Below are 26,120 nucleotides of genomic sequence, written 5' to 3'. Positions count from 1 at the left end.
TGGAAAGGGCGTATACCGTACGCACAGCAAAATATTTTTTCTAAATATTTAGTTGCTTTAAATGACAAATCGCCTGATTTTTTTTGTATTGTTTGTTATAGGCGTCCCAAGAAGACCTAACAGTCTTGTCACAGAGCACCGCGGAAGAGTCCTCAAATAAGAATTTTACATCTGCTGACTTTGTTCATCAACAAAGTCTCTTTCAGACTTAGGTGATAAGCAACTGAGATAAAAATTTTTCTCCTCTACACTGAGATGGTTGTTCTAAAAGCTATTCTTAGCAAAGAATTTTTTAAACATTTTTTAAGTTTACCTCTGGCCCCCAGAATGCTATGTGAAAAGAGTCAAGTATCTTGATGATTTTACTGCAACTAAAGAACTAATTTATTATTTTGTATATAATACAAAGCAACATTATGTTAATACTTTTGTTGTTTAAAATATACATTCATTGTTACACATCATTGATAATGTAGAGGATTTTAGCTCCAATCTACATGTTTCTGCATTCCAGTAATATATTTAAATTGTTTGTTTTAAATGTATATATTAGTTTTTCTGCTGGGTTTTTTTTATAAATTAGTTCAAAACTTGCAAGAAACAAACTTAAAAAAGCTTGGATATGTCTTCAGCTCAGTATCATTGTGGAGAAAACGGCGGTCAGCTGTTATACAGATGACTTAATCTACCCAAGATTCTTCAGAGATAGCATGTAATAAACAAAGTTATGATTACTTTACAGATATTTAAAGGTATAGGAGATATAGATTTTCTATTTATTAAAAGTGACTTAAATAATTGCAATCGTGAAAAAGTTGTTTCAATAAATTTCTTAAAAAGTGTTTTCTTTAATAAAGAAGATGAAAATAGTATTTATGATAAAAGCTTATGTCGAAACTGCGTCTTTGGCACTTACAAATATATGTACAAGACAATGTATTAATGGTGCATTAAAATTATTTTTGGAGTGTAATCAATATGTACCGACAGGTTCTAGGACATCATTAAAAACAAAAAGAAGTATTGTAAGAATGAATATTGAAGGTTATGGTGATTATATTTACTTGGATTTAAAAACTCAAATTGCTAAACAAATTTCTTTCATACCAATTAAAAAACTAAAAAAACTTCTCTTTGTTTAACTTTAAAATTGATGGCATACCTTTGTTTAAATCAAACTCTACTATAAAATCCAACTATGGCTAATACTTGCTTATGGCCTACTTTATTTATACGGCCGGATATTTTGCATTTTGAAAAAAAAAATAGAAGGCCAGTTTTCTCGAAAAGTGTTTTTAAAGAAGCAGCTTTGAAAGTTTAAAAATATGGTTAACAAATGTTGCGTTGTAAATTGTCGTTCAAATTATCATAGTTATGGTGAAGTATCTACAGTAGTATTTTCGTTTCCAAAAAATAAAGAGTTAAAAAAAAGTTGGATTAAATTTGTAAATAGAAAAGATTGGACACCTACTAATTCTTCCGTTATATGCATCAAACACTATGAAAAAAAATATTTTCAGAAAGGTAACACGAATCAACGATTTAGATTAATAAAAAAACTAAAGCCTATTCCAACTATTTTTGATTGCACAAATTTGACTGAAGAAGGTTCATCACAACTTATAAAATCTTCTTATTCGTTAAGAAAATCACCAACTAAAAGAATATTTCAGCCAGATCAATATGAACAGTTTTTATTGAATGATTTGATTAGTAGCTTTGACGATATTACTGAAAGTCTTGCTCCAGATGGTTTTTCATTCTTGAAGTGATCATGTATCATGATCATGTAAGTTTTTATCAATTGAGTCATAGTACTTTATCTATTCCAGAAGTTACAGAGTGCATTCGTGTAAACAATGAGATGCATGTTAAATTTTTTTACAAAGGTTCACCTCTACCATTACCTCAGTGGTTTCGTCAAGGAAGAGATTGTCGTTTATCTTGTAAAAGTATGCTTCATAATTTTCCTACCTACATTAAATCACAAGCCGAACAATTTTCATCTGTGTTGACTGAATTACAGCAAATTAAATATATGAAAAAACCTATTTATTCAGCCAATATTATAAAATACTCACTGATATTACGATATACTTCTATGCAGTCATACCAACTTTTGCGTGAAGGATTGCCTTTACCATCATTATGTTTACTTAAAAAAATAACTAGTGGAAATATTGATGCTCTAAGTTGTGCAAAACGTTTAAATTAGAAGGTAAGATATCTCAAGACATTTGCTTGATTTTTGATGAAATGTACTTGCAAAAATGTGAGGAGTATTTTGCTGGAGAGATGATTGGTAGTGATGAGTCTGGAGAATAGTATAAGGTAATAGTTTGTTTTATGATAGTTGGCCTGAAACAAAACATTCCATATGTGATTAAAACGTCTCCTGAAAAAAAAATCAATGCTGAATGGTTGAAAGAAGAAATTTTTGAATGTCTTCGTATTTTAACTGAATGTGAATTTAATGTTAGAGTTATTGTGTGTGACAACCATTCCTTTAATGTTTCTTGTTTTAAAAAAATTCTTTGTGCATCGAATCAACAAGCCGAAGATTTGTTTTTTATTTACAATCTAAAAAAAATTTACCTTTGTATTGATGTTGTACATCTTATTAAAAACATCAGAAATAATTTGTTAAATTGCAAAAGATTTTTATTTCCAGATTTTAACTTTAATGGATTTAAAGATCCTATAATTGTATGTGGGAGAGAAATTAAATGGAGCACCTTCCATAATATTTATGAAAAAGACCTCGCTCTTGATGCTGGTTTGCGTAAAGCACCAAAAGTAACAATGAAAGTATTACATCCTGGCAATTTTAAACAAAATGTTTCTTTAGCACTTGCAATTTTTGATGAAACTACATCTGCAGCGATTCACTCATATTTTCCTGATCTTAAAAGTAGTGCAGATTTTCTTACATTATTTAACAAGTGGTGGGTTTTATCAAATTCTAAATGTCAATATTAAACATGTAATATTTTAGGTAATGCAGTCGTTTCTGGTGATAAAAAACCTGAATTTCTTAGGGAAATGGCACATTGGATTGAAGCTTGGCAATCACAAAAGATACCAAACTGTGAGAAGTTTACTTTAGGTGTTCAGACAGCTGCAGCACTAATAAGAACACTTAATAGTCATGCCTTATTGATCGAGGACTTATTTAATGATGGATATCACTTTGTTTTAACTGCGAGATTTCAAAGTGACCCATTAGAAAGGAGATTTGGACAATATAGACAAATGAGCGGTGGAAGATTTATGGTGGGTTTAAAAGATGTCACTATTTCTGAAAAAATATTAAAAATCAAAAGTATAGTTAAAGAAAGTATAAACTTTGATGACAGTTGGAAAATGCCTCTTGAGTCAGAAAATAATTTAACAGATTTGAAAAACTTTCTTCTTGATATTGATAAAGCTGAGTGTACTCCAGAAATCATGACACTTGCACCAGAAAGTAGGGAAGTAGGTGCTCATATTGCTGGATATATAGCAAAGAAACTTAAAAAACGTTTTGGTACATGTTGTAAAGAATTTTTATGTTGTGTCAATATTGATGAAAGCAATCCTGATCATACTTATTTAACAATTATTTCTAGGGGTGGTCTCACTATTCCTTCACCATCACTTTTGGATTATGTTTGCACATCCTTTGCTATGATTGACTACTCTTATAACAAAATAAAGAAATTTAATTTACATGCACGACAAGCTTTAGAATATTTTTTAAACCACTTCAATGACTCTTTTTAGACTTTTTCTTGTCCCATGCATGAGAAAATTGGGATAAAACTTGCTGGAAGAATTGTTATCAACATTTTTCTTAATAATAAAAGAATTATCTCTACCAGCGAAGTAGCTGTTGATCATGTAAAATCTTTTAAAAAGAAAAAATTTGAGAATGTTTAATATATTATTTATAATATAATTATTTTATTTTTTAATGAAAAATGAAAAATATTTTAATATTTTTATAACTGTTCTTGATTCTTACATTGTTTTTACTAATTCTAAATTTTAAAGTAAAGACTCTTTTTATTTATTTATTTCCTAATAAATGTTCGTTTAATATCAAAAATTATTAATATATACAACTTTAGTGGACTTTTTAAATTTAGAAAATAAAATAATTTTGAAAATGTTCAAAACGTATTAAGTTTTTAAAACATTACGATTTTAAAAACTGGCCTTCTATTTTTTTCTTCAAAATGCAAAATATCCGGCCGCATAAATAAAGTAGCCCATGACTTGCTTCAATTTTAGAAATGGAACCATTTGTTAGTGGTTTAATATGTGTCAATAAAAAGCTACCATGCGATGTGTATTTGCATAAGCTACTAGAAAAGTTGATTGAATTGCAACATAACGCTTTTAGTGTTAATAATGGAGATGGTATTGTTACTGTTGATGCTCTTGTTTGCAATGCTCACGCAAAAGCAGTGGTAAAAGGATTCATTACTCATTATGATTTCCACATATGCGAAAGGTGTACCTTAGTTTGAAAGAGTTTAAAGAATCATATTGTTTTTTCTCACTATGAAGAAAGTGTTGCTTTAAGAACAGACAAGATCATTTAAACAACTGTTATCACTTTAAAGATGATATTTATAGCTCTACCAAACCAGAAAAGGTAAATTACACGATGTCGAGTCTATTGGTTTTGTGAGTATGTTTCCGCTTGATTACATGGATCTTGTTTCTCTTGGTGTTATGCAGAGCATATAATATTTTCAAAAAGGCAATATCAAAGGCACAAGTTAAAAATAACATAGTGAACCAGGTCTCTGAAAAGCTTATCAGTTTGAATTGCAAACTACCAAGTGGCTATATTAAACAGCCACAAAGTCTTGTTGATTTCGACAGATGGAAAGCTACAGATTTGCACTTATTTTTGATTTACATTAATATTTTTAGCATTTATATAAAAAAAATTTTCAAGACTGTTTTGTAATTTTAGAATATTTAAATATATTTTTAAATTTTTTTTCGCGCTTTTTTTATGGCGGACAGATAACTGGAACAATAAATTGCAAGAAGAGATATCATCATATAAATGACAATTTTATGGTATATACAATGTACACGATTTTTTGCACATTTGTAAAGATGTTTGGAATTATGGTGCATCTTTTGATATCCTCTCTGCCTTTAAGTTTAAAAATTATCCTTAATAATTTTTAAACTTAAAGGCAGAAAGAAAACACTTACCTTATTAAAGTTTCTGATTAATATAATTGTTTTATAGCTAGCTCAAGTGTTGTATTTGTTAATAAAGTTGTTAATGATCAACCTTAAATATAAAATTCAAAGAGCATTCTTTAGACAATTTATATACTGGCTTTATGCCTTCAAAGAATATAGATATATTTTTCTTACGTAAAAGTGCTAAATCTATTCCCTGTGTCAAGAAATTTTTTGTGGAAGTGTGCCTGCATGCCTGCATTTAATGGATTTGTTTTATCAGCCCAAGTTCACGAAGTTGATACAAGACAGTTACATACAATTACAATTTTTCATAATAATCATAGCATTCAATTTCTAGTTACGTTTTATGGCTCAAAACATTTAGTCAAAAACTTTGCCATTGTTTTTCTAAATGCGTGTTATTAATTAGTTATTACTATATATTCCACTAGACAAACTGTTAATTTCCAAAAACAAGGATAAATGAGCAAAAAATATCAAATCATATACACCTTTGATATGGTAGTGTCTTTAGGTTATATATATATATATATATATATATATATATATATATATATATATATATATATATATATATATATATATATATATATATTTCTTCTTATGTTTTTTGTAAGATTTATTTTTTATGCTATTAATACTTTCAATGTAAAACATATATTTTTTACTTAACATTTATTAATATTATCTTCATTGTAGTATTAGTTATCATTGTTGTTACTATAACTAATTTTATTACTATTAATATTATTAAATTTTTTATTATATATATATATATATATATATATATATATACATATATATATATATATATATATATATATATATATATATATATATATATCTATGTATGTATATATATATATATATATATATATATATATATATATATATATATCTATGTATGTATATATATATATATATATATATATATATATATAATATATATATATCTATGTATGTATATATATATATATATATATATATATATATATATATATATCTATGTATGTATATATATATATATATATATATATATATATATATATATATATATATATATATATATATATATATATATCTATATCTATGTATGTATATATATATATATATATATATATATATATATATATATATATATATATATATATATATATATATATATATATCTATGTATGTATATATATATATATATATATATATATATATATATATAGACAGAATCGGAAAAAACGAGAGCAACCAAATAATGCTATTTTAGTTTCTTTATATAAAAGGGTTGCATTTTTTCAATTCAGAGAAATAACTATGTAACTGTTTAGAGACAAAGTTCGTCAAATTTTATTCATCACAAAGTTCATTATTTGTACACGAAAATTAATAAACTGATCAAAAGTATTAAAAAAAGTTGATTTCCTTCTGGACAAAACTAGTGCAACTCGACAAAATGTTGACCAAGCTGTATTTCGCTATCAATATTTCGTCGCGAATCCTTTGTTGTCGATCACAGCCTTGCATCTTCGACGCATAGATTCGATCAGGTGATCAATGAAACTTTGTGGAATCGCTGCTCAGCCATTTTGATTTGTTCAAACAGTTGATCCTTATTACGAACACCTTCACGATTAATTTTGCGGTTGACGATCTTCCACAGGTTCTCGATAGGGTTGAGATCCGGAGATTGAGGCGGCCAATCCATCACCGATAGGTGGTTGTCTTGAAACCACTGCTTGAGTACTTTAGCAGTGTGTTTCGGATTGTTGTCTTGCTAAAAAACCCATTTTATTGGCATATTCCATTCAGCATGAGGTAACATAATATCTTTCAGGATATTTTTATACATGAAACGGTCCATTATTATATCGTTTCGATGTATTGGACCGAGACCGTTAGCAGAAATACACCCCAAGACCATTACATTGCTTCCACCATGCTTTACGGTCTTATGGCAGTAACGTAAATCGAGGCGTTTCCGGCCGGTCCACGTACACGGCAAATGCCATCGCTCCCAATGATGTTGAACTTCGATTCATCACTGAACATGACAGTTCGCCATATCTGCACATTCCAGTCAAAATGAGATGTAGCAAGCAGGAGTCTTTTCTTCTGGATTTTTAGTGAAATCAGCGGATTCTTTGCAGGGCGTCCAGAAAACAATCCGGCTTCAACAGCACCTCGTCTGATTGTTCGGTCCGATACAGGCAGCATTAATTGCATTTGTATCTCGACTGATGATATCCAGGGATCCTTCTTGATGGATCTGACGATCATAGAATCCTCTCTAGAAGTGGTTAAACGCGGTCTTCCACCTTTGTTATCTGCTGCCAACTTCCCCTTAGAACGATATTTGGAACAAGCTTGATACGGTCTATTTTTTCACGCGATGTTTACCACAAAAACTTTTTTTGTGACATTCCACTTACGTAATCGACAATAATTTTTTTTCTTAGTTCCAATCCAAGATTGTCGGGAGCCATTTTTGCACATGAAGTCATAAAAATAATAAAAATGAATAATCACGCTTCTCGAGGCTTACCGTGTTATGATACAATAATGTTGTATCATCACCTTGTGATGATACAATAATGCTCTGTGGAACACAACGTCTTGGTTGGATGTGGACTGTATTGATGTAATGAAACACTTGTTGTATTTCACTTATTTTATTGATTTTCTTCGATAAAACACTGTGATAAAACTCACTTCGATAAACGGTCTTAATAATACTGACTGATTGACTTCCATATATTGACTGAATTGCATGTCGATTTACATGTCTCTTATATAGTAAAATGAACCTGTGTGAACCTGTTCTTCGATGTCTCTGGAAACTTCTGGATGCGTCTGGATGTTTCTGAATGTTTCTGGATACTTCTGGATGCTTTCAGATGCTTATTCTGGAAACGTCTGGAAGCTTCTGCATGCTTCTGGAAACTAAAGTATATTAAACTATGTATATTAATAAATGCACATCTAAAATTTGCACATAAACCATAAAGTTTATGAACTCAATGACATATGGGGATTACCACCAGAAGCCAAAGGTGTTTTATATAACTACAAACCCCAAAGTGGATCAATTGTTCCAACCTAATATTTGTATGCTATTAGACTTATTTTCTTGTCTAAATGTATGAAACTAACAGTTAAAACTGTTAATTTTGATGTAAATTATGTAAAATGTATAAATTTCTCTCACCCTAGATATATATACATAGGTTTTATGACCAAACTACGGCGCGTTTTACTCTAAGTAGAAGTTTAGTAGCATGATTTGCCTAAATCTGTATTACCAGCATACTGTTTAAATTATTCAAACAAATTATTTAAACATATATATATATATATATATATATATATATATATATATATATATATATATATATATATATATATATATATATATATATATATATATATATATATATATATATTGAAAATGTTAGCGAACAAAATAAAATATTGTTTCTGCATGGTATAAATATATTGCCACCGCAAGTACACTTATATTACTATTTTACAGTATGAAACTTATTACTTTATTGCCCTGTAGAAAAATATCGTAAAAGCTATTAAAATTATGATGAAATAATTAAGTTCAGCAAACGCTGATGGTGCTTCATCATCAAAAACTTCAGTTGCTGCACATCCTCTTTCAATTGACAAATCAGTTACATAAGTTACATACAACGCTACATACAGAGTTACATTCTACGTTTAAAGTTTGGTGAACAAGATATTGAAATATATTTTACTTTTATGGGACACCGGGTTTACAATTTATATGACAGTGTTCATTTACTGAAAAACATTAGAAATAATTTATTAAATTCAAAACGGTTTGTATTTCCACCTTTTGATTTTATTGAGTTTGATGATATTATTCATGTTGAAGCTGGAGAAATTTCTTGGAGTTTATTGCATAATGTTCATGAGAAAGATGAATTGTTACCTGTTAACTTAAAAAAAGCTTTCAAATTGTCTGCCCAAACTTTACATCCAGGAAACAACAAAGTGTTCCTTTAGTTTTAAATATTTTTGATGAAACCACCTCTGCTGCAATCATCAGCTATTTTCCAAACGAAACTGCAGCTGCTGGATTTCTAAGGCTTATTAATATTTGGTGGACTATTTCTAATTCAAAGGTAATGTTTAATACAAACAATAGGATTGGAAATGCAGCTATTCCAGGTGACAAAAAGTCACAGTTTTTTCGAGTTTTTGCAACATGGATTAATGAATGGAAAAACTTGCAGTTTCAAAGATGTAATAAGTATACTTTATCTGCTCAAACAACTAATGCATTAATTACAACACTGAAGGGTACTGCAAGTCTGATTGAAGATTTATTTTCAGAAGGATATAAATATGTTTGAACTAGCAGGTTTCAAACTGATTAGAAAGACATTTCAGTAAATATCGACAAATGAGCGGTGGAAGATTTTTAGTCAGTTTACGTGAAGTTCAAAGCTCTGAAAAGATATTATGCATGAAAAATTTAATTAAAGCCAATATCAATTGTTGGACGAGCAATCTTAAACTTGATACAAAAATTGACAAAAATGAACTTTTAATAAAATTGGAAAAATATAGCAATGAAATTCAAGAGAATGAGCTTTGTCATGACTCTTAAGAAGTTGCAATCAATATATCTGGTTACATCACGAAAAAGATTGGGTATAAATATAACTGTTTTAACTGTCTGAAATCATTAAGTTTCAATAAAGTCTCAACAGAATATCTGGAAATTCTTTCTTGTGGTGGCTTAACAAAACCTTCCAAAGAATTAGCTAACTATGTTTGTAATGGGTTTATAATTCTGGACAATGTAAAGAAAATGTTATTAAAGTATTCCCATGATATAAAAAATGCATCCTTGCTAGCGCTAGAAAAATATCAACCAAATGATAGTGATTTTATGTGTATAGAACATGAGGAATGGGGAAGGCATTTGGTAAACACAATTATTACCAACATATATTTTAACAATGAGCAACAAATTAAAAATGGAAACATTAGAAAAAATGAAGTTGCTGCCTTTAAAGTTCGACAAACCAAAAAAGACAAATGAATAAACCCATAACAACATTGTATATGTATATTGTTTTTTTGAGAAACAAAAGAAACTTGACTTGATTAATCTTTTTGTAATATATGTAAATGCTTTCAGTAAATGTGTACATTTAAAAATTATGCTAGTTTTACTAACATTTTTGTTAATTTTAGTTGTTTGAACCAATAATTTTAAGACTAAGATTTTGTAGATTAAAATTGATGGCTAAAATAGATAGTTCATTCGGCTTAATGCAATCATGATTTATTATTAGCTAACTGTTTTAGTGTTTGAAGGTTAAGAATTTTGGAAATAGTAATAATTATAGCTAAAAGCAAATTATTTAAATATTATTAATGTCTTTATAGAATTACCTTCAGGTTTTGATTCAAAAGCTAAAAACCTAAAATCGACCCACTAATTTTTCGCGTTCAAGGCAACAAATCCGGCCGTGTTATATAGTAGGCCATTGTTACACAATAGAAAATTTCGAGACGAAAGTTTCTTTACACTTTATTTGAGCAGTTAAGAGAAGCAAATATTACTCACCGAAAATCCTTAGTTGCTGCCAACACAATTCACAATTATCAACTCGTTTGAGATGTCAGATAAAAACGAACTGCAAACCTAATCTGACATCAACAGTATGTGCAAATTGTAAGAAACCTGATAATGGAAAGTGCTTGTCAAATATATGCAAACATTGCAAATAACCTTAATTATTTGACTAAAAATGTTATGTATATGCACGTTTTCTATAAGGTGGATCAATTCATCCAGCTTAGGGTTATTAGGTATAAGTATTTATAGCCGCATCTCTGAATGTGTTTTTTATGTACTTTTCCCGTAATTCAGTAAACTATATCTAAATAACAAAAGTCATAAGATATCCTTTTATCAACATTAAAATTTTAGCTTCAGCGAAGTATCAAAGTCTTGTTTGGATCAATTGATCCACCTTGGGGCTTCTAGTGTTAAGGTAAAAGTTAACATAGGCTGCAGCCTAAAGGCAACACTAGGCTATGGGCGACAAAAGAAAGAAGAAATAAAAAAGAAAAACAAAAGAAGAAATAATAAAGTGAAGTCTTCTAAAGCTCTTGATTCTTATGACTCTACAGTTTAACCCAAATTTATTCGTCGAATAAATTTGCAAATGTTTAGAATTCAACGTTCAAATACTATTTATCATTACTCGGTAAATAATTAACGTTTAGCAATACTTCCTTGCTTAGCTTAAGTAACCTTATTACTGTTTAGCATAAATTAATGTTTTAATTTAATGTTTTCATTTTATAAGACGTCCTTTTACGTTTTTTTTTGGAAACCAGTTTATAAAGAACTAGTACTAGAAGCCCCAAGGAATTAAAAACTTTTACTTCTGAGTTACTATTTTTTTTTTTTTTTAATAATTTTTTCTTTTAAATTTATATTATATATATATTTTTATTATAATATATATATATATATATTGTTTATATTTATGCATATATTTACATTTATATTAAATACTTTTTTTATTTGTTTTAACTTTTATAAGTTTATTTCTAAGTTTTTAGTACTATGTTTCTTTTATTTCATATTAACGTTACACTAATTTAGCATTTTTTACGACGGAAAAGCAGCGGAAACATTTTTTACGACGGAAAAGCAGCTATGTAGCGCAGTGGTAGCGCGCTTGCCTCAGAAACAAAGAATCAGTGGTTTAAACCTTACCTCTGGGCAAGTTTTGTAAAATCGGTTAGGAAGGAGGTGTGTTAAATACTGTTCTGCGGAGGTGTGTTAAAAACTGCTTCCCAAGAAGATCTTACGGTCATATCACAGAGCACTGTGATATGACCGTAAGGTCTTCTTGGGGAACCTAAAATCAAAAGATTAAAAAAAGAATACCAGTTTAAATGAGTATTTTATTTGCAGGCGCAATTAAATGGTATTCAATTCGATTGCGAATATAGTTGTTTAATACAAGACGACCTTTAGCTCGAATGTGATTGTCTCATACCAGACTATCGAGCGGAACATACTAATGCACTACAAGTTCACACCTGTAGAAATTAACAGTCTCTAATATCAGTTAATCAAACATTTGTTCTGTTTTGCTCAATAGCTTATTAGTTTTTAAGTCACCCAAAGGAGGATAAATGATTATCTTAATTTTTAGCCAAAAGACATTCACCTAAGAAACTGTTTTTATAATCCCACAAGTAGAAAACAGCGACAGTGCAAAGTGCAAATCTGCAAAAAATGTATTGTTTGCTAAAACTTTGTTCTCCAGGAGTTCAACTTGCACGGTCTTGCATATTCAAATTTGTTTTTGGCTTACAAACCTTCGTTGACATTATCCAGATTACAAGTTGCTTTTGAATGGTCCTTTTAAAAACTAAAATATATTTTGAATAAATTAGGAAATTTGATGAGCCAGTCAAGTTTACAACCATTTATGTTAATATCTTGTGAAAAGTACCTTTTTCCAAGAATTAATAACAATGGAATAAATGATGTTTTTCCATCGACTAGTCAAACGATGAAAAAGTTGCTATACTTGTCAATAGTAAAAAGCGATTGTGCCTACTATCTAATTCAAGACTGCAGAAGTGTTTTATAAATATTAATTTGTTATCAGTGTTTAGGCTGGAAGTTTTAAAGTTTTTTTTCCTTTTTTATACATAAAATAACAATATATACATTAGGAGACTTCTGCGTGGTTTATTTTGATCCGGTGTAGTATTTATATACACAGATATATGTATGTATATATATATATATATATATATATATATATATATATATATATATATATATATATATATATATATATATATATATATATATATATATATATATATATATGTATACATATATCTGTGTAATTGGTTTCATTTTTTTATAAAAAGGGTCGCCTACCATCATTCCAAATAATACGCTGGGTTTGTTAAAATATTTTTATACTAAATCATATCAATCTGAGTCTCTGGGTATTTTTTTTTTATCAAAAGCCATTATTATTTCTGAACTCAAAGGTAATGGCAGGTAACATCTTTCAAAAAATAAAAGTAATGATTTTTGATTTAGTTTCAAACCAAAATTTATCATTGTTTATATCTGAATGAAAGTACCAAAAAGCTGCACCCTATGATTTATTAGATATTTTATATAAAAGATATTTAAACCTGAAATCCAGTTTTTAATATGACCATGACTTTGTCAAAAGCTTATTTTCCGTTCATTTTTTCATTTTATCTTTTCAGTTCAACTTTGTTTAGATAGATGACATGCTATAGCGTGTCATTTAAGTCAAAAAGTTGATTATTAACAATTACAGTCGCATTTTTCACGTGCATTTGACACGCGCTAATATAATAGCGCATTTCAAAGGTACTTAAAAGAAAGTTAGTTAGTTACGTCCTTTCTTCACTTTCTAGGAACCCAAAAGTTACCTAAAAATTAAGTCCCATGAACAACCTGAAAAGCACGTCCAAAAGTCACGTCTTTTGGTCATTTTTTGGGGATCTAAAAGCCACCTAAATGTCACGTGCCAAAAACAACGTAAAACAAACGTTTTTGTCACGTTGCTGTGCTTGCTGGGAACCCAGTTTATTAGATTGAAAATAGGCTTAAACGAATCTTGTTAAAAAAAGATTTAGAATCAAAGATCGCTGTAAGATATAAATGTTCCTGCTTTTTGGTTAATAATCGCTTTGTATATATTAGCAAGAAAATATCCAATGAAAGCTACAGAAACCGGTTTTATAATAATTTACATCTAGAATCCTAATTTCATATTTTTATTAATTCAAAAGAATTAAACATAAATACAGGGTTATGCAAAGTTATAAGTGCATGATTGCAAAGTTGTAATTGCAGGTTGCAAAGTTATAAGTGCATATATAAAGTTAATTTTAACTCTTATATAATATCAATGGAAAGAAAAGTACGGAAAGCAATTACAGAAGAAACTAAAAATACGAATAGTGAGAAATTCAAAAAAATATTCAATCAAGGAAATATCCAACGCTTGTTTTAATTTAACTCAAAATACTCTTAGTAGTGTTATAAAAAAAAGTTATAATAATATACCTTTCACGTCATCTACAGTAAAAAGGAAAGAAACGAATAAAATTAAAAGCTCTATAAATACAAATATAGAACAGACAACATTTAATTCCGTGGTCTTTAACAATCCCGTAATTCAAAAAGAAATTCAAAAGCAATATTTAGAACAACAATGTAAAAACGTTTCAATCTCGTTTAGTTCCCGTAAATTAAAAAAATTAAATTTGACAAGAAAAAGATTAGCATTCATTCATCAAGAAAGAAACACCATGGAAAGAATAAATTAGAGATCAACTTTAGCGGCAGAAGTTAACCCTTTTGTGACGAGTGACCTGTATGGCAGTTCATAAAATTTGTTTCTAAATGACGAGTGACCCGTATGACGGTTCATAAACAACTTTAAATATTTCAAAACATCTATAGCAATTGGGGAAAAATTTAAACATGTCTTTGAAATGTGAATAATTTCTTAAGTTAATGCTTCAAACCGTTTGTTAATTGCATTTAAAGGTCGCTCAAAAATCAATTTAAAAAAATGACTAAAAATAGAATAAATTATACTGATATAAACAAGATCCTTGATTTTTTTTCAATGATAGTGGGGGAGATTTTTTTTGTTTAATTACCACTACAAATGCTTCATTTATTTAATACCGAAAACAATATGTTTATGTATTTCTTCTTTATTTGTTTAAGGTTACATAAAGAAACAATATTTTTATTTTAATTTCGACATGACATATTTTGATCCCGTTACTAAGATAATAAAAAAAAAAAATGATAAATCTCAATGGGTGATTAGGCCAAATTATGTTCAGTAAACTAATTTACAGTTAGCCGGGTTAAGAAGCATTACATTGCAACAGGCAGCGTATCACCATTAAGCAAGGAAAACGTGGTCGAAAACAAAAGACTTCAGAAAGAGATGACCGATGTCTGATGCTGAAGAGTATCAAAAATCCAAAAAAGACAAGTGACTAACTATTAAATGATTTAGCTAGGCATGACATCCATGTCTGCTCGAGTGCTGTGCGGAGGAAGTTGATAGCTGTAGAAGGTTTGTCAGAAAACCTTCTAAAAAACCATTACTTACAGATGTCATGAAGAAGAAGCGTTTCTTGTGGGCAAAGGAATACAAAAATTGGACTAAAGAACAATGGAGAAGGGTAAGAAAAAATGTGTTTATCAAATTTACAGCTATTTTATTTATTATATTTGTATAGCATACTATTTTTAAATTGAAGGTATTAAATTGAAGAGACTTAATATTTTATTTTCGGATGAATCACATTTTGCAGTGCAAGGCCAAACGTCACAATTTGTTCGTCGTTCTGATGGTGAGCCTACATGACCCGGACACATTGAACAATATGGCAAGCATCCAGAAAAGAAGATGTTTTGGGGTTGTTTCTCTGCTTTTGGACCAGGAAGACTCTACGCAGTTACTGGAATGATGAACTCTGACACTTACATTGAGGTTCTGCAAACACATTTAATTCCAGAAATGTTAAAAATGTTTCCAAATGAAAACGGAATATTATAGCAGGATTTAGCCACATGCCATACTTCCAAAAGTCAAGAAATTCATGGTAAAAAATAATATCTAAACTTTTAAATGGCCATGCAACTCCCCTGATCTTAATCCAATTGAGAATCTCTGAGCAATTGTAAAAAAAAGACTGCTAAAACATGACTGCACAACTAAAACTAAGCTTACCACCACTATCCTTCAGATTTGGATCGAAGACACAGAAATCCAAAACACTTGTAAAAATTTAGTGGATTCCATTCTAAATCGTGTGCAGAAAGTCATATCAGCACGAGGAGGACACTAAAATATTAGTGCATGAGTTTTTATTTTATTAGAGCTAGAAAACTTAAAATTTCCTGGATTTTTTATTGTTTTTAATTTTGATGCAATTAATATTCACAATACTGTATTATTGTTTATTAACTATTAAGATTCATAATAATTCAATAAAATTGGTGGAGAAATAATACATAAATCGATTGATTTTTATGGTGAACGCGCAAAGCACAGTGGACTAAATTAACTGTCAGGTTGTATGGCTGCCTACTTTATTGTTTCAAATACCAACTAACTAATTGTAGGAGAATCTGTTCTGTGTAAAACTTGAGGAAATAAGCTTGCAGCAAAGCATGCAAATACAACTGGCTAACGAAAGCATATTCAAATAAAACATAAAAAGAAAAAAGTCAAACGGAGATCGCAAGTAGATAAAGAACTATACGTATTCGAGGCATGTCTTTCTGGACCGCAAAAGATGTAGCCTTCAAAATGTTCCTGAAGAAGGCGGTTACAATAAAGTGGCCACTTCAAGATCGGTGTCAATTAGTAGCTTATTATGAAATCGATACTTTGATTGCTATTGAGAGCTTGTTGTTCAATTTTACTGATTCTGAAATTTTTTCGAGGTTCATTAACAAGTTGCCATAACAACCAAACACTGAATATCAAGGGCAAATGATTCATACATACCCATGACATTACATTATATCTCGGCCGGACTTTGCCCTAAAATATTACATTAAAAGTGTGCTCATTCAAATGCAACACACTGGTATCAACATTACAAAAGCACTTGGTAACACCCAGTCATACATTGATTCATTAAAAAAAATTTCCAATTAATTGTGTGTTATTGATCAAGCATCAAATATGGCATGTGCTTCAAACAAAAGTATGTCTTTAATAACTAAAGAAGAAGGCTCTGTTACATGGAGTAATCACAAACCCAACACTGTATTGCAAAGGACAGTTGAGGGTACCCTGGAACTGAAAGATGCTTTTCGTAAACCCAGCTCACGCACTACCAGGCTTCATTATTCAACAGTCTTCAGTGCTTCGTTAAAAGTTATTAGTTCCAGGTTAGATTTGACTACCTTAAAATACCTTCTACAGTAACCACAAGATGGAACAGTCATTTTCATATGCTACACGTCATGCTTTGACTGAAGGTTCCACTCATATACTTACGTGATACAGAAGGTGATGATTGAAAGAAAACCGTACCTACAGATGAACAGTTCCTACTCTTTGAAGCTATTGTTCCAGTGCTAAAATCTATTAAAAAATTATCAGTTTTTTTTATCTTCTTACACAGAGATCCGAACTTACATATTATTGCGGAAAGTAACAGCACTCATCAACATCATCGAGAAAGAAAAAAATAGTCATCTTACTCAGGAAAACAACAAATTAGTAAATAAATTCTTGGAGGACTTATAATGAGAACTAAATAAGACATTCCTAGACGAAACCCGTAAATTACCCGTACTTGCACTTGGACATTACCTTCATTCAATTTTTCATCAAGATGATGTGGCCACCATCTTGATGTTGAATATAAAAATATTCAAAAACTGGTTGAAATCCATCCTACAACCAAAGAATACTTTGAGAATTTTTCATTATCTTCATTATGTCTCAAGCTCCAGTAATAATAACGCTAGTAACAATTCCGGTGCTAATAATGCAAACGGTTGGGAGGAAATTGAATATGTTATTTTAGCAAAATAAAGGGAATATATTTAACTAAAAATGGAAAATACTAAAAAGCAATAAGATCCAAAAAAGCTGGTAAAACTGATACCATAGTATGGTGGAAGCATCATGCAACTTAACTTCCTATCCTTTCAGGGATTGCAAGATCCTGGTTGGCAACTCCACCAACCTCTGCATTATCTGAAAGATTATTTTCTGCTTTTGATCTTGTCATTACTAATCATAGATACACTCTTGATAGTGACAAGGTAAATAAGCATGTATTTATTATGCAGAACTATTCCGCTTTTGAAAATTACAGCAAAAAAAGACCCATCGAACAAAAAAAAAGTAAAAGTGATTTAGAATATGAATTACATTTATCTTTGCCAATATTAATAAAAGAAAATCTTAAAACACAAACGAAATTACAATAAAGGAAAAAACAACAAATAGACGATAGGCAAAGTATTGTAGATTGTTTAAAAAACAATAAAAATATATTCTAATAAATCTCTAAAAAGCAATTGTACTTGTATTTCGTTAATAAAAAATTCAATAAGTCACATTTTAATTATTTTTTGGTCTTATAAGGCGTCTCGAATCGAGAACACGCGATACTATACGATTTTTTTAATTATCGGTAACGTTTGGTAACGAAGCGATGCTGATAGTATCGACATTGGTACACACGGGATAACACACGATACGAACCTTCTCGGTTCGGTATCGTGTGGTATTAAATCTATATATTAATACGGTAATGAATAGTGCGCATAGTTACGCCTAATGTTTCGCCTATTGTTTATATTGTTATTTACGGTTCCGTATTCTGTAAAATACACTATTTCTTAGTGTTTATGAAGTTTCTAGACTTTTGAATGCACGGTTATATATTCCATGCGGTCTTTCGCAAGCAAGCAAGCAAATTAGAGCTGATATATTATTATTTTCGAAAAGAATTGATGTTGTTCATTGTTTAAAATAGAAAATTCAAATAATCGTTTGTTTGTTGTTGGTTGTTTTTATTTTTTTAATTTTTATAGCCTGTTTTCATTTTTTAGAAGAAGTTTATAACTCAAATTTCTGTTGAAGTAAACTGTTTCAGTTTTGTCGTAAGTCTTTTTATAACATTTTAAGCAAGTATTGTTTTATTTTCTGGAGCAATTAGTAGGAGCTGATGGCTTTTTTAGTAAGTTCAATTCATTTTCTTATTTATAGATTTAGATTATTTTTTGTAGAAAGAATAATGAGTATAAAATTTTATTTATGTGTTTAATATGAAAGTTAAATAGAATAAGATTGTTGTTTGTGTTCATGTAAGTTTATATACATAGGTTTGCGTTTATTTCAATCTATTTTATATTGCTCTATATCTATATGTATACTTTATATTCTTAGGAAAAATATTAAGGAATAGAAAAATAAAAAAAAATTCTTCTGGAATTTGTCAAAAGAATGTTGTGTTATACTTCATTTTAAGATATCTGAATATGTATTTATTTGAAATTTTTAATTTTGTTCTTTAATAGTTTCATCTTTTTCATTACAATGTTGTAAATTGTAGTCTGCATTCTTTGTTACATTAAAAATATTAAATGCTAATAAATGTCGTTTTATAGCTGTTAAAGGTTTGCTTATATGTTTATCTTATGCTCAAAGTTAAAAAGTTTTTAATAAATATGTGTATGAGATGATATATGTAGTTGGATAAATACGTGTATGTAGTGATATATATATATAGTTGTTTTATAAATGTGTTTTTATAATAGTATGAAATGTATTTTATCCAGGGATGTGAAGTCCCAAAAAGACTCCAGCTTTTTGTATCTACTTTTTCCAAGTCTGTAGTGTCCAGAAGCTCTAAACATGTTTATTGACTTATTATCTGCTATAATAATTTCATGAGATTTAATGACTTGAAACTTATTGTTTATAAGCCAGGAGTCCTTGCCGCCATAATACCTAAGAATTCTGGGCTAATAAAATGATTGTTCCTCTAACCTAATAGTCTTAATTTTTTACCTATTAGTAATCCATTAACTTATTTATATTTTTAGTGCTCCTGTGTACCAAAAACTAGGATAAAGTAATCTTTTTCTGACTTTCTAATCCGGAGTCCTTTTTAATACTCTGCATCCCTGATTTTATCTAATGTGTACATGATTGTTAAATGAGGTGTTTTTATATGTTATATAACATTTAAAAAATTGTGTTTTATAGTTAGTATAACTATAACACACAATATATTTGAGATATAGATCTAGAGCAAGATTCGTCAACCTTACCAGTTAAGTGGTGTTACTGCTTTAGGTCTAAGTGTAGTCTAGCCAATATAACTATTCTGAAAATACATAACATCTTTAATTATTTTTTGTGTAATGTTGTTACCTTTGACTTATCTTTATGTTAGTGTCTGTTGTTAAAAATGATTAATAGGTAGTTTCATTACTAGAACTCGCTGCTTTTGTTTCTTAATATAAATACATTAATATAATTTCTTCAAGCAGAAGCATAAATTAGTGACTTTTATCTGAAATAGCACAGTGAATATTATTATTATTAGTGCACATAGTTATACCTATTGTTCGATATTAGTTACAATTCTGTATTCTGTAAAATACACTATTTCTTAGTTTTTAAGTAGTTTCCAGACTTTTCTTAACGGATTGTTTTCTTAAAGAAGTCATGACCTTTTAGAAAACACTTGGTTATGAAAATGTTTAAGTTGACGTTAGGTAGATAATGTTTAGTAGCTTAAATTGATAGGTAATATAAAATCTTTTTAAAATTTTATTAAGTAATTAGTTTATTGTAATCTTTTTTTAAATTGTACTTTTAAATGTGTTATAGATGTGTTAATATTGAAAATATAAGTTACTATAATTCTTATAGTTATTATATATTTGTTTTTCTATATTTAATATACCATTAATCATTTTCATACATTTTTATTTAAGTTTAATTGTTTATAATTTAGATTATTAGAAAATTCATGTTTACAGAGTTGTTATTAATCATGATCGAGTTGTTGTACAGAGGAAATTGTAGAGGTTTATTTATAAAATGTACTATATATGTTATAAAAAAATTTTGGATTTCATATGTTTTCACTAATAAATAGTTCAATATATATATATATATATATATATATATATATATATATATATATATATATATATATATATATATAGTTTCAAAAGCGTGGTTTGCCGCATTTTACTTCATTTAGCCAATGATGATAAGCTTGAAACAGCACAGGATATCAATAATTTAATATGTACAGAAATTCCAGATCCGGTTGTTAATCGTGAACTTTATGGTATTATTAAAACTTGCACGATTCACGGCCTTTGTGGGATACTGAATCCTAATTCTCCTTGCATAAAAGATGGAGTGTGCAGCAAAAATTATCCTAAAAAATTTAATGCCAACACAGTAGCCGTTCACAATGGTTATCCACAATATAGACGTCGTGATGATGGGTTGGTTATCAATATTAAAGGCAACAATGTAGATAACCGTGGGTGGTACCTTACAATCCTTGGTTACCTAAAAAATATCAAGCCCACAATAATGTTGAAGCTTGCATGTCTGTAAAGGCTGTTATATATTTGTACAAATACAAATACAAAGAGCATGATTGTGCGAATGTTTTGATAAATGAACAGGTTAATCACAATGAAGTAAACACTTCTTTAGATTGTCGTTATGTTAGTGCACCTGAGGCACTGTGGCGAATATTTGAGTATCCTATAAGTCATATGTCACACACTAATATCCGTCTTAAGGTTCATCTTCCTGAGAATCAGATTGTGTATTTTAGAGAAGAAGAAGAACAAGTGGCTTTAGATCATGCTGCCCAACGCAATACACACCTTACGGCATGGTTTAAATTTAATGAAAATGAAGGATCGCATCGCTATTCATATGTAGACATTCCATATCACTTTGTATTTGATGATAAACATTGTAAATGGAAGGTTAGACAATGAGGTGGAAATAGGGTGATAGTAAGAATGTATAAAGTTAGTCCAACAGGAGAATTATTTTTTCTTAGATTGTTACTTTTGCAGCCAAAAGGAGCAACATCTTGGGCGGATTTGTGTACTGTTAATGGAATAGTTCTTGAAACTTTTCGTGAAGCATGTGTTTTAAAAGGTTTTTGCAAGATGACACTGAATGGCATAATACTCTTTCTGAGGCAGTTTTAACGCGAATGCCTAAGCAAATTAGACAGCTGTTTTCAGCTATTTTAACCTTTTGTGAACCTGACGACCCTTTGCATCTTTGGAATACATACAAAGCTTTTATGATGGAGAATTTCATTCATCGCCAAGTTCCATTTATATTAGCTGAACAAGCTACTCTTCGCAAATCGAAAAGATTATTAATCAAAGTGGTAAAACGCTATCTGATTATAATTTGCCTGTTGTTGATAAATTCATAGATTTTAATCTAGAAAATTTAAATAATAATGTTCAGCAATCAATTGACGAAGCTAATAGAATGAGACCGCTTCTTAATGTCAATCAATTAAATGTAAGTAATGCTGTCCTTGCTGCATTGAATGAGCAACCAGGTGTAGAAAATCAACATTCCAGATTGTTTATTACGGATGGACCAGCTGGTAGTGAAAAAACGTTTACATATAACTATTTGGTTGCTGAAACCATAAGTAGGGGTTTTAAATCTGCTACAGCTGCATGGACTGGCATAGCAGCAACTCTTCTTACAAATGGATCTACATTGCATAATTTATTCAAAATTCCTGTCCCAATATTGGATAACACCACATGTAATGTAACCCCTAACTCTATACATGGACAATTTTTAAAACAAGTTAGTTTGTTTTTGCTTGATGAAACATCCATGATACCTAAACATGCCTTAAATGCAATTGATAGGTTGTTAAAAGATGTTTGCAACAACAACTTTCCGTTTGGAGGAAAAGTCATTCTTTTTGGTGGTGACTTCAGGCAAATACTGCCTGTTGTAAAAAGAGGACAACCAGCTGAAATTGTAGAATCGTGTATAAAATGTTCCATACAGTGGCGATGGGAGCAGAAATTTACATTAACTGAAAATATGAGAGTACATGATGGGGAAAGAGAATTTTCCCAATGGCTATTAAAACTTGGTAGTGGAACAATGTCTGTCAAAGAGGAGGATCCTTTTAAAGGATGCATTGAAATACCACATCATTGCATTATTAGAAAAAATGAATCGATTGTTGAAAAGATTTTTGGAGATGCTGATCAAAATGATTATTCTAAGCGCGTGATTTTAACACTCACTAATGTTGATTCATTATCAATCAATGAAGAAGTGCTTGAATGTCTGCCGGGTGAGGTCAAAATTTATTTAAGTGCTGATCAAATTGATACTGATGACCTTAATGAAAGAAATAACTTTTTGTCGAGTTTTTGAAGAGCTTAACTCCTTCAGGTATGCCACCTCATTGTTTAAAATTAAATATTGGTTGTGTAATTATGCTACTTAGGAATTTAGATCTCAAAGCTGGGCTATGCAATGGTACTCGAATGAAAGTTAGTGCTCTTCAAAATAATTATATTGATGCAGAGGTTTTGACAGGTGTTTCTGGTGGTAAACGGGTTTTTGCTCCTCGAATTCAGTTGGCTCCATCAGATTCTAATTTACCTTTTGTTCTGAAATGTCGTCAGTTTCCTGTCAGATTGGCTTATGCAATGACAATTAATAAAAGTCAAGGTCAAACATTTGATAGAGTTGGGGTATATCTCAAAAAACCGTGTTTCTCTCATGGTTAAATATATGTTGCATGTTCAAGAACTAGAGCATTTAATTGGTTGTTTTTCAAAATTGGTAAACATCTCATTCAAGATATGGTAGGTGGAAAGTGTTACACAAATAATGTTATATTTTCTATTGTTCTTAATTTATAGTCTTTTTCATTTTCATTTTTCATACATTATAGATTTTCATTTCGAAAATTTACTGTTTGTAGGTTGTGAGCACATTTTGTATGTATAAGGATTATATTTAAGGATTATTGAATTTTAGGATCAAGGGTGGGGTGTAAATATTCTATTGTTATGTTTTATTGTTGTGATGTTTTGTGTTGATAGACTGCTTGGCTTACCTTCACGTTGGTGTCTATTGTTAAAAATGAATAATTGGTAGTTTCATTATTGGAACTTACTGCTTTTATTTATTTACTAAAAGCCAAGACAACATTTTGCTAAAAATGCAATTTATATCTTAATTTGATTTTTATTTTTTTTTAGTATTGTTAATCCTTTTGTAATTGGAAACAGATTTTATAGTTACATTTTCGATAAATGTTTATATTAACTGCCATGTCAACATAGGTTATTATAAATAGGTAAATCGATTTTGAGTTTTTATGTGGTTTTTTTTTTTTATTTTTATTTATTTTTTTGTAATTACGGTATCATAATTCCTTTTTTTTTTCTTCTTTAAGATTTACGATTGACGCATTTATACGATTTTTAAAAAAATACCCTGATTTCCTTTTATTGTAATTTTTTTGTCAGTTAAAATGATATAAATATATGCAATTAGTTCAATTTTCTTTTTTAATTTCTCTTTTTTGTGCCTAATAATTTATTGTACGTAACTTATGAGATGTTTTTAAAGAGGGGTCGCAACTAAAAACAAACTCAAAACCTTTAAATACATGGAGAATATTGTAGTTTTGCGCATTTGTCAAATACGAAGTTACTTAAATTTTATAACGGGTTGAACTAATTAATTAGCTTAGTCTGCATTTGCAACACTTTTGAGGAAAGAAAAAATTCTTTTATATTTTAAATTCTTATATACATTAAAAAGAAAAATTCTTAAAAATGTAAATCATTGTTTAACATTTTATTATTTTGGTAAAAAGTCTTTATCAAAAACTTGATTACTCTAAAAAAAAATAACTTTATTCTCCTGGCCACCATTAAAAACAACTTTATTCTCCTGGCCACCATTAAAGCAAAAACAAGGAAGGGAGGTCCTTTATTAGTGTCAAAATATATGAGAAAATTTACTTCAAATATACTGATAATCTTGTGCCTACTTATAACTTTACAAAAGTGTACGTATAACTTTGCAAACATGCACTTATAACTTTGCAAACATACCCTTATAACTTTGCAAAACAATGTAATATGAAATCAGACTTAAATAGAATATGTGTGAGTTTACTATACAGGAGTGTTTGAATTGTAATTCTTTTAAAAGATCTATAAATTAGTTTAAAAAGTTTAATGAAACATTTTTTGGCAGTTGCTATTGTGTCTTTATTGAGTATATCGTGATCCATAAATATAAGAATAGAAATGTCTACAAATTTATTATTAAATGAACTTCAAAACAAAATTTTATTAAAAAAAACATTTATATCACCTTTTTTTTAAAAAAAAAGTGGATATAACTGATTAGGCATCTGACAGCAGTATTTAAAGGTCTTTTTCTAATTGATTTTATTCAAACATAAAATCAAACAATAGTTTTAAAACTTTTTTGACAATAATTATGAATGGAAGTATGGTGGAGCTGTCATTCGAATTAGAGTTCTATGGAAGCATTTTATAATATTTATTGTAATTTAGGATAAATTAAGAAACCACTAAATTATTTATACTTTATACCAATTATTTCTTGGCAGTTTTGAAAAATTTACCATGAACTTATTCCATCTTTTTTTTATAACAAAGCTATTTAATGCGAATAAATATGACCAATTAGACTATCCTTCTTTATTAGTAGTATATTTAATTTATTAACATAAAATTTTTCTATATTTTTTTAATGTAAAACAAAGGTGAAGATGTTTTCGGCTGCTTAGGAATGTAGCTATTTTGTTTTTTTATTTAAAAAAATTACTTTTAGTCAGCAATAATTATCTCTTGTAATTATCGAGAACAACAGAGAAGTAAAAACTGTTGCACCGTGTTTTTGGGTGGATTTGAAAAACATGATTTTGTACTGGCCACTTAATCATAAATTATTAGGTTCTATATTTCTCGATGGTTTACTCCTGAGATCAATTAGACGAATTTGATGATTGCGAAAGATTTAATGGAATCTGATTGAATCAAGATATGATTAATTTTCTGTCGGCTACAGACGACGATGCAGAATTCAACTCTGAAGAAAACAGTGACTCTGAAATTGTTCAAAATGTTTACCTGATAACCGATTTCGGCGTGGCACAGCAAACTAAGGCTCCTTCAGAAAATAGGCGTTCAACTGGAGCAGACGATGGAACAGTTGCATTAACATCTCTGAAAAATTTCTTAACAACTG

The 26,120-nt window shown here is 29.3% G+C and overlaps 3 protein-coding genes across 3 annotated transcripts; all 3 read left to right on the top strand.

The window, feature by feature from the left end:
• The first annotated feature begins 1,325 nt into the window (after positions 1–1,325).
• LOC136076224 (THAP domain-containing protein 2-like) lies at positions 1,326–1,772 on the top strand. Its single transcript, XM_065789699.1, has one exon. It carries the CDS (start codon positions 1,326–1,328, stop codon positions 1,770–1,772), a length of 447 nt encoding a protein of 148 aa, XP_065645771.1.
• A 15,225-nt stretch (positions 1,773–16,997) lies between these two features.
• On the top strand, positions 16,998–23,252 carry LOC136076223 (uncharacterized). The gene is made up of 7 exons (XM_065789698.1): positions 16,998–17,130; positions 17,979–18,091; positions 20,803–20,875; positions 21,055–21,345; positions 21,459–21,805; positions 21,899–21,983; positions 22,273–23,252. Exons 1-7 carry the CDS (start codon positions 16,998–17,000, stop codon positions 23,250–23,252), a joined length of 2,022 nt encoding a protein of 673 aa, XP_065645770.1.
• Positions 23,253–23,272: 20 nt separating this feature from the next.
• LOC136076222 (ATP-dependent DNA helicase pif1-like) lies at positions 23,273–23,611 on the top strand. Its single transcript, XM_065789697.1, has one exon. It carries the CDS (start codon positions 23,273–23,275, stop codon positions 23,609–23,611), a length of 339 nt encoding a protein of 112 aa, XP_065645769.1.
• The last annotated feature ends 2,509 nt before the right edge of the window (positions 23,612–26,120 follow it).

Source organism: Hydra vulgaris, chromosome 02 (genome assembly GCF_038396675.1).
Source record: "Hydra vulgaris chromosome 02, alternate assembly HydraT2T_AEP".
In the NCBI taxonomy this organism is placed as follows: Eukaryota; Metazoa; Cnidaria; class Hydrozoa; order Anthoathecata; family Hydridae; genus Hydra; species Hydra vulgaris.
The sequence above is the reverse complement of the archived record's forward strand: the minus strand, read 5'-3'. Positions and strand labels throughout refer to the sequence as shown.